The sequence below is a fragment of the Limulus polyphemus genome, unplaced genomic scaffold, assembly GCF_000517525.1.
Source record: "Limulus polyphemus unplaced genomic scaffold, Limulus_polyphemus-2.1.2 Scaffold3122, whole genome shotgun sequence".
Lineage (NCBI taxonomy): Eukaryota > Metazoa > Arthropoda > Merostomata > Xiphosura > Limulidae > Limulus > Limulus polyphemus.
Genome location: NW_013668732.1, coordinates 100,876 through 110,924, shown reverse-complemented (window position 1 = coordinate 110,924; position 10,049 = coordinate 100,876). Strand labels below are relative to the sequence as shown.

The following is a 10,049-nucleotide window of genomic DNA, read 5'->3' as shown; positions in this document are numbered from 1 at the left end:
AGGCCAGAAAAGGTCAGGTTTCAGGGAGGTTTGAGGGACTTTGCTGGCATGATAACAAACCTGGGCACAAGAGAGCTCACTGCCAGCAACTTAAACACAGGGAAGATGCCACGGCAGGAAAAGCTGCTACCCAGAAAGGTTGTTGGAACTGTGGAGAGCAAGAACATATGAGGAGCCAGTGTAAGAGGAATACTACCAATAAGTCAGCCTCGGGGAAACCAGTAGTGATTGGTGTTGAGGGACGCCCACCAACCCCATAAAGTTAGGTTTCCATCAAGTGAAAATGGCTGAAACAGATAAACCTAAGACTGTATTTAGTTATGGCCAAGGTCTCTGGCAATACCGTGTGATGCCATTCGGGCTTGGCAATACTCCAGTAACATTTGAGAGGCTGATGGAAAGAGTAATGGAAGGCCTACGATGGAGGATAGCCCTAGTGTACCTGGATGATGTCATTGTATTTGCAACAACTTATGATGAGGAAATGTTCTGGCCAGAGAAAGTATTCAAGCGTTTGAAAGCAGCAAATCTCAAACTCCATCCCAAGAAATGCCACTTGTTCCAGAAAGATGTGCTTTACTTAGATCACATTGTAAGTGATCATGGTGTGCAAACTAATCCTGACAAGGTGAAAGCAGTGTGTGGTTAGCCAACACCAGAGAATGTGGGAGAGTTAAGAAGTTTCTTGGGACTCTGTAGTTACTACCGCAAATTTGTGAAGGACTTTGCAACTATAGCTGCTCCACTACATGATTTGATGAAAAAAGGCCAGAAGTTCGAATGGATAATTTCTTGCCAGCATGCTTTCAAGACATTGAAAGAAAAATTGGCCTCATCTCCACTTTTAAAGCTTCCAAATCCCTCACTGCCGTACATACTAGATTGTGATGCTAGTAATGTCGGAATTGGAGGAGTGTTGTGTCAGAAAGTGGGCGAAAACGAACATGTGGTGGCCTACTTCAGTAGGGTTTTGAGTAGACCACTTGCTATAGTGAAGTGTCTGACATATTTCCATCCTTACCTCTATGGTGCCAGGTTCACCATCAGGACAGACCATGCTGCATTACGCTGGTTAAAATCATTAAAGAACCCAGAGAGACAATTGACACGTTGGATCGGAAAGATAGACCAGTATGATTATGATATTGAATACAGAGAAGGAAAATGTCATGGAAATTCCGATGGACTGAGCCGAATACCCTGCAAATATGACTGCAGACATTGCTGCAAAAGAGAGGTTGAACTAACCAGGTGTCATCAAGCTGAAGTCAAAGTGACTGAAGGAGTTGATGATGGTGAAATGGAACCAGGTATAGATATTAAATCAGAGCAGGAGAAAGACCAAGATTTGAAGCCAATAATTGATTTTCTAAAAAGCAAGTGTTTTGGGCCCTGCTTGGGAGAAGGTGTCTAGTCTAAGCCCTGTGACAAAGAACTATTGGGCACAATGGGACCAGTTGAAGTTAGAAGATGATATTCTTCTCCAGAGATGGGAAACTGCAGATGGGAAAGTGACGAACTGGCAAACGGTTATCCCGAGAAAGTTACGGGAAGTTGTGCTGCATCAATCCCATGATAGTTTAACGGTAGGACATTTCGGAATTAGGAAGATATTGAGTCACCTATGACAGAGATTTTACTGGATAGGTATGAGGCAAGATGTTGAAGAATGGTGCAGGACATGCAGTACATGTTGTGCTAAAAGGGGATCCAAGCACAAGGGACGTGCCCCAATGAAGTTATGTCAAGTTGGCACACCAATGGAATAAGTAGCCGTTGATATTGCTGGTCCTTTGTCCCAAACTCGTGCTGAAAACATGTACATTAGTGTGGTGATGGATTATTCCACCAAGTGCCCTGAGGCATATGCAATACCAAATCAGGAAGCTACAACTGTGTTTTCGGCTATTAGTGATTTCTTCTTCATATTTAGTATGACATACGAGCTACATTCGGATGAAGGCCATAATTTTGAATCAGCAGTGTTCCATGAATGTTGCAAGTGGTTTGGCATACGAAAGACCAGGACAATGCCACTCCACCCACTGTCTGATGAGATGGTAGAAAAGTACAATTGGACACTGGGACAGGAATTGGCAAAGTTTTGCAATAGCCGCCAAGATGGCTGCGATATCTTACTCCCTTCCCTGTTGATGGCCTATAGAACAGCAGAGCATGAAGCCACTGGATACACTCCATCAGAGCTGATGTTTGGTCGGGAACTTCGGTTGCCAGTGGATCTAATAACAGGACGCCCACCTTACGAAGAGTTGCCTGAAAATGTGTCAGAGTTCGTGAAAGTGTTATCGGAAAGGATGGACGATATTCACCATCAAGTGTGTACAAACTTAAAAACGTCTGCTGATTCCATGAAGCTATGTTATGATAAGAGGTATACTGAAGTCAGCTTTGTACCAGGAGACAAGGTGTGGTTGTATAATCCCAGGAAGGCCAAAGGGAAGTTTCCTAATTTGTCTTCTCTATGGGAAAGCCCGTATAACATAGTGGATCGTCTCTCAGATGTGACTTGCCGAATAAAATGTGGTCAGTGAGGTAAGCCAAAGGTGGTGCATGCCAAAAGGCTTTGGCGTTATCACGGTCCAGGACATTTCAGTTGGAACAAAGTGAACAATGGAACAAATGACACTGCTGATAACGTGTCACGCGAAAAAGCCACTGTTGAATAAAAAACTCTACACGGTTTTGAGAAGGGGAAACAGTGAAGCCCTTGATGAAGTTACTACCACTGATGTGATTGTTACCAATAATAGGACATTTTCTGATGGAGCATATGATCCTCACGTGAAGAAGAAGCCAACGAGACAGAGACCAGTATGGAAGAAGAGACTTTGTTAAATTTTAGTTTTGTGTTTGTAAATTCTGTATATTTAATTAAGTTATTGTTTTTTAACTATTGGTTTAATGTAAGTGGCTATTGTTCGGGACGAACTATACTAAGGAAGGGGCAGTGTTACGACAGCAGAAGTCACGTGACGCCGGTACTTTGTCATGAGATTCTCGAAGGATCTTGACTTTTCCTGGGAACTCTAGTCTTTTCTAGGCGCCCTCTTTTTGTATATAAGCCCGACAAATAAAGTGGAGATAAATTGCAGATAGATAGATATAGAGATAAATAACTGAGTGAAGCTAATGGTAGTGACGGTAATATAAAGTGTTTGTTTTGTATCGAGATTGCAAATGTATTGACTGTGGAAGTTCTGTGTATTGCAAAATTGTATCGAGAAAGAATAAACTAGTTTTAATTAAGAAAAGACTTGTATCACTGAAATTTCTTGGAAAAAATTTTTTGAGAAATTATCAAACAAGCGGATACGTAACAGAGGTTAAACATTGGATATGTGAGCCAAATACTACTATTTTTGTCAGACCTTGAAAAGTCGGCAGGTACCAGAGGATTAGAAGTTAGCTAATGTAAAACCTTTTTTCAAAGGAGGTGATAAAAACTGTCACAGTAATTATAGACCCATTAGTCTTACATCAGTTATGGAAAATTTTGGAAAGTCTGTTAAGAGATGCTTTGCAAAGTCATCTAAGCAACAAAGTTTAGAATTTTATTGGATAGTCAATATAGTTTCACCAAGGGAAAATCTTGCCTTACAAATCTTTTGATATTTTTAGAAAGGGTTACTGCTTATGTAGATGAGGGTAAGGATGTAGATTTGGTGTATCATAAGAGGCTTGTAAAAAATTATTTCTATAGGTGTGGGTGATAAGACATTGAATTGTTGGAAAAAGTTCAGAGGAGGGTTAACTAGAATGGTGCCTGGGATGGAGGGTTGTCATATTGTTTTTTCATGAAAAAAGAAGAGTTAGGAAGATGTGATTGAGGTTGTTAATATTGTAAAGGGAATTGATAGTGTTGATGCATCATCTTTTTATACTTAACAATGAAAGTAGTAGAACTAGGCTTTTGGAATGGGTTGCCTTTGGATGTTGTAGAGGCTGCAAATTTAAGTGAGTTTGAAAAATTGATAAGTATATGAATGATAAGGGCTGGCTTTAAGATTTTTTAAAAATTATTTCAATTTAGTTTTGAGAATGGAACAGCTGAGATGGACTAATAGGTCCCATGTTGTCCCAAAACATTATGTTATATTAATTTACCTATGATATGAGTCTTAAACAATATGACAGAATATGAAATAAATCAAGAAGAAAAAAAAAGAAAATCAGAAGAACAAGATAGAATATTAATACAGGAGTTAAAAGAATGAGATGAAATATTTAAAGAAGAATTTCATACAAAAATAAATTTGGTTGAAGAGAAGATTGATGAAACAATTGGAGAAGCATGGAAGGATCTCAACAATAAGATTGAATAAGTGCAAAAAACATCAATGAAGTATGTAAAATGTAATGACAAAACTGAAGAAATACAAAAAGAGATTATTAAGTAGAAAATAACATCAGTAACAGAATAAAACATCTGTGAAAGGAATTGGTGAAAAGATTTAAACCAGCCACACCTCTTTCTGCATTTGTCTACGAATTCCAACTTAAAACACGATTTACTACAAAATAAGAGTATATGATTTGTTCTACAACCATTACCACTGCTACTGGGATGATTGTTACAACAAGTTCTTATTGGACTACTCCAGTCATATCACTGATGAATCCAGTTCCTGAATTTAAGCTGGCAATTTCAACAACATCATCCAACTGAGAAATGAACATACTATGATGAGATGGTACCATGGGTGGTATATCAGGCTAAGTTGAAAATAATTTCCAAAGTGAGCAGTAGAATAGTGAACAATAAACTATTTATCTTACTGTCCACTCACTAGAATCAGCTTTGATGACATTAATTAATAGTCCAGCTGAGAGAGGTAACAACTATCAAGCTTTGGTGACTGCCTTAACTAACAGGTTCAGACCGAAACACCAAAAGGAAGTATCTGAAGCAAAGTTTTGGAAGAGGGTACGGAGGAAAGAATAAACCTTAGCCATACTTTCAGAAGACATGGAAAGACTTTCCTAATTATCGTACCTGGATGCTCCACATTGAATGATAACTTTGTTCTCAAGTTACCAATTTATAGATGTCATAATATACAAGGATATGAGAAGCAAAGTAGGTGCTACACCCATTAAAGTTGCAGATAAACAACAAAAGTTACAGGAACAAGTACTATTGAAACATCAACTCTCTCTCTGATGGAGTGCTAGAAGAGCTTAAAAAATTAGACAACTAGACATACAGAATAGAAGAAATAAACCACTAAACAATAGTCGTTTCAGCTTGAAATTACATATTATCAGCCACTATAGATAAAAGCCTGTGGTAAATAAGAACTCCTCTCATAGAATACCAGAAAGATAGAACTATTATAGATGTGGAAATCAGCAGCTGTTATTAAGCGAAGAGGACAATACTGGGAAGCTGTGTCTCAAAACTTCACCAGATCAAAGGAATAAGAAAGAGCTAAGAGATATTGAAAAGACAAAAACTAGCTGGATTTATGGTGCAAAGTTCAGCTGGGAAAGGAAGTGCATTATTTGAAGAATATCATCCATGAGTTCACAAGTTTATCGATGGAAATACTTGCAGTATGCTGACTGACAGTAGTTCTACCGTTTCAACTATTTGACTCAATTTGTAAATGAAAGGTGGCAAATTGCCTCCAGAGACGAAGAAAGAAGATGAATTGATGTGAAGGAGGTGGGCATAAAGTTCCAGCAAGAGGTACGTTACCCTTACTCCAGGACAGGCCTTAAGACATATTTTCAGATCTAGGAGCCAGATCTGATATAGAAAAGTTATGGTATATATTTTGAGTTGATTGTGTGGTTATGGTATGAGACATACAGTTTTACTCTAAAAAACAAAGGGCTCATTAGTAAAATAGTAGACTAAATAACTATAATTTAGGTGGATTTTTACAAAGAATAAAAGTAAAATAACAAATAATCACTGTGATATCAATTGGTTAAGCAGTTTGTTTCAGAAAAGATCTAATCTATTCATCGTTACAACACTGTAGAGCAATAAGCAAAGGCCTTTTGGTGCGCCTAACCTAACTTCACTACTGTTTGTACCGGAAAATGGGGGCTACATATATTTCTTTACTTTCACAGCAAGAGTGCATGCAAACAATTACATTATATTGTTACGACAGCGGAAGTCACGTGATCTGGTAACATGTAATGAGTATCTGGAATGTTCCTGAAGGCTCGAGTGTTTGCGAAACGCCCTCTATTTTGTATATATAAGACCGGCGAGAAGTGACAGCATAGATAATGTAATTGCAGACAGAAAGATATATCGACAGATAATCGAGTCAAGCCGTAAGTAAAGTGCGTGAATCGTTGTGAATTCTAGCGTGTGTTAAAGTGATTGTGGAAATTAAGTATACTGCAAAGTTGAATTGAGAAAGAATAAATTAGTTTTATTTAAGAAAGGACTTGTATCGCTGAAGTTCTTCGGAAAGAATTTCTACGAAAAATTAACAAACGAACACAGAGACGTAATAATATCAACAACCACTCAATAGTATTGCCTGAATTAACTGCCTTTGGTCCTGTCCAAGTCTAAACATGTGCACTAAGTGGTTGAATTGGGAGAGAAAGAAGATGGTGTGAAATTAGTAACATGTTGTTCAACTGTAGTGCTTCGTTCAACGTTCGATTTAGGATTCAAAGAATGCAAAAATAGATCCTGACTGCTAAGAGTCCAGAACTGCCCTAGATTTGGATTCTATTTAACACATCCCTACGCACGATTAAAATGGGAGAAAATACTAGGTATGAAATTGTCTGGTGCCCGGGATTTGCCAAGGCCTGCCCTAGGACGCTTCTCTATGCCTCTTATTTAAGTATCCCTTGTAAAACATTTAGAGCTGGCTACAAGATATGATAAATAACATTTGATTTTCTCTAAAAGCCAAAGAGGATACACTATAAGAATCAAGAAAGACAAAATTTCTATATGAATCATAGTATATCTACAGATAGACAAAGGAAGTACTTATATAAAATACCTAACTAAACTAATAACGTAACGTCAAACTATTTATGGAACATTTCTTTAGCTAGTATTAACTATATATAATAATAAGTGAAAAGTAGGTAAATTCAGTGGTTTGTCATCTCTAGTCATCTAATACATTAAGGTAAGTTGGAATGTCTTGAATAGAGATATTGGGTTATTTTTAAACAATAAATCTGTCATTTTAATCCCTCTGTCTTCTCTCTTTAACTTAACTACTGTAACTGAGATCAGTTTTATTCATTTCTCATGAATAATAACAATGATAATTCTTTAAATGTCTAGGGGTTACAGATAGACTATACTTGATTTACTAAGAATGTTGTTCATACAAAGACAAAGGTAAAAAAAGGATAATATTCTTAATTCTAAAGTATTATAATTTACATTAAGTTGAATACATAATTCTACAAACTTTATCACTAAATAAAGCTAAAATATTTCATTTTCAGACCTTATAATTTATCCAATGAATGCCTATTTTTTCATTAATATATTTCTTTTGTAAATGAGACAACTAAAATACAACAGCGTATTTGTGAGACATTAGATTATTTAAACTTGTTACTTTGTGTAATTGTATATCAAGTAATCTTAACCATACCTGCAGCCATCAAGTTAACTGTTTCCAAAACCTGTAGAGCCCGCACCTGTCTTGTAAGAATGCATCTGTCGAGTTGGTTTGGCTGTTCACAGTCATTGGACTGGAAGTGAAAAGGACCAACTGACCATGAGCAAGCCACCGCATGTTACACAGACACACACACGTGTTTATATATATAATACTTTTAGTATTTTTTTTTCTTTCTCCATTGCTTTCATGACAAGATAATTACTAGTTCTGTTAAAACACTATCAATAACAAATTATGTTCTTATATGGAACTAAAACAAAAATTAAGCCATAAATAGTGGGCCATAATAAATTTCAATTAATTTAACTTGGATTTGCCACTTAATTTCTCTCACTCATATTTTAATAGTTTGATGGTTCCTAAATCAGCTGACATACCTTTATGCAACGAATAAAATGTGGTTTGGCATGAACTAAAGTTCTCAACAGATTATCAAGTCGAGTATGAAAGTCTTGAGTTAACGTAGAGACGGGTTCATTACCATTCTGCCTGTAAGTATGAAACAGAATTAACAATAAAAGTTCATTTGTTAAAATTTAATCTTGAGCTAACGTAGAGACGAGCTCATTACCGTTCTGTCTGTAAGTAAGTATGAAACAGAATTAACAATAAAAGTTCATTTGTTAAAATTTAATCTTGAGTTAACGTACAGACGGGTTCATTACCGTTCTGTCTGTAAGTAAGTACGAAACAGAATTAACAATAAAAGTTCATTTGTTAAAATTTAATCTTGAGTTAACGTACAGACGGGTTCATTACCGTTCTGTCTGTAAGTAAGTATGAAACAGAATTAACGATAAAAGTTCATTTGTTGAAATTTAATCTTGAGCTAACGTAGAGACGAGCTCATTACCGTTTTGTCTGTAAGTAAGTATGAAACAGAATTAACGATAAAAGTTCGTTTGTTAAAATTTAATCTTGAGCTAACGTAGAGACGGGTTCATTACCGTTCTATCTGTAAGTAAGTATGAAACAGAATTAACAATAAAAGTTCGTTTGTTAAAATTTAATCTTGAGTTAACGTACAGACGGGCTCATTACCATTCTGCCTGTAAGTAAGTAAGTATGAAACAGAATTAACAATAAAAGTTCATTTGTTAAAATTTAATCTTGAGTTAACGTAGAGACGAGCTCATTACCGTTCTGTCTGTAAGTAAGTATGAAACAGAATTAACAATAAAAGTTCATTTGTTAAAATTTAATCAGTATTCAGTAGAAAGTCATAATATAATGTAATGATATGTTGTAAAATAAACATACTGTTATAACACAAACATATTATTGTCAAATAAAAATATTGTTCTATCAATTTATTTTATGTAATTTCACACAAACATAGATTTGAGTAAAATTTTAAAATGTCTCAACATTACACCAATAATGACTATAACATTATGATGAAGAAATGAAAGGTGAAATTTTACAAACTTGCCATATACCATCTTAGTAAAATTTAAATTATCAACAAAATACTTCAAGAACAATTTAAAATATTACTTATTTACAGCTACAAGCTTGCAACAAGACAACTTACAGGTCAGTGTGGGATGTAGGAGAAATCCTAAAGGATACACCTCGAGGAACAGTGTCTATATTAAATACAAAACTCATGTACAGAATTACATGATGTCAAAACAGTGTTATGTATTAACTAAAACTTTGTATGTTAGTCAAAAACATTCTTATTTTAAAACATTGTAAAACTGAACTAAAGCTATGCTACTCAAATTCTAATGGAGTTGTTACATATCTGCTCGTTTCTTAATTTCTGGTATAAATTCTTTCCGAGGAACTTCAGAGATACAAGTCCTTTCTTGATTAAAACTAGTTTATTCTATCTCGATACAACTTTGTAATATACAGAATTTCCACAGTCACTTTAACTTAACAACCTTTATAACACACACACTATAAATCACAGCGATTCAGACACTTTACTTACGGTGCCTACTATTCGCTTGACTATATTATCTATATCTTCAATCTATGTGCATATCTATCTATATCTCTTCTCTCGTTGGCTTTATTTGTCGGGCTTATATATTAAAAAAAAAGGGAGCCTGACAAACATTAGGATATTCACGGAGTTCCTATAGGTCATGATCCTTCTAGAAACTCCAGCGTACATGCTCCAGCATCGCGTGACTTCCGCTGTCGTAACACTGCCCCATCCTTACTATTGTTCGTCCAGAATAATAGCCACTTACATTTCACCAATAGATGATTAACAATAACTTACTTAAATGTACAGAATTTACAAACAAAGTTAAAATACAACAGTCTCTTAATTTTATAAAACGTATTTTCTTCCGTACTGGTTTCTGTCTCATTGGCTTCTGCTTCACACGTGGTTCATCTGCTCCATCATGAAATGTCCCATTATCAGTAACAGTCACATCAGTG

General features: G+C 35.8%; 1 protein-coding gene across 3 annotated transcripts in view; it reads right to left on the bottom strand.

Moving 5' to 3' along the window:
• LOC106468703 (myosin-51-like) overlaps positions 1-10,049 on the bottom strand; it is a 99,503-nt gene that overhangs the window by 31,681 nt on the left and 57,773 nt on the right. For all 3 annotated transcript variants that reach the window (XM_022397065.1, XM_022397066.1, XM_022397064.1), the window contains exons 13-15: positions 9,181-9,235; positions 8,024-8,135; positions 7,617-7,716 (exon numbers count right to left, since the gene is read on the bottom strand). In XM_022397065.1, coding sequence (XP_022252773.1) covers positions 7,617-7,716; positions 8,024-8,135; positions 9,181-9,235 — 267 coding nt within the window. The remainder of the gene's footprint in view (positions 1-7,616; positions 7,717-8,023; positions 8,136-9,180; positions 9,236-10,049) is intronic.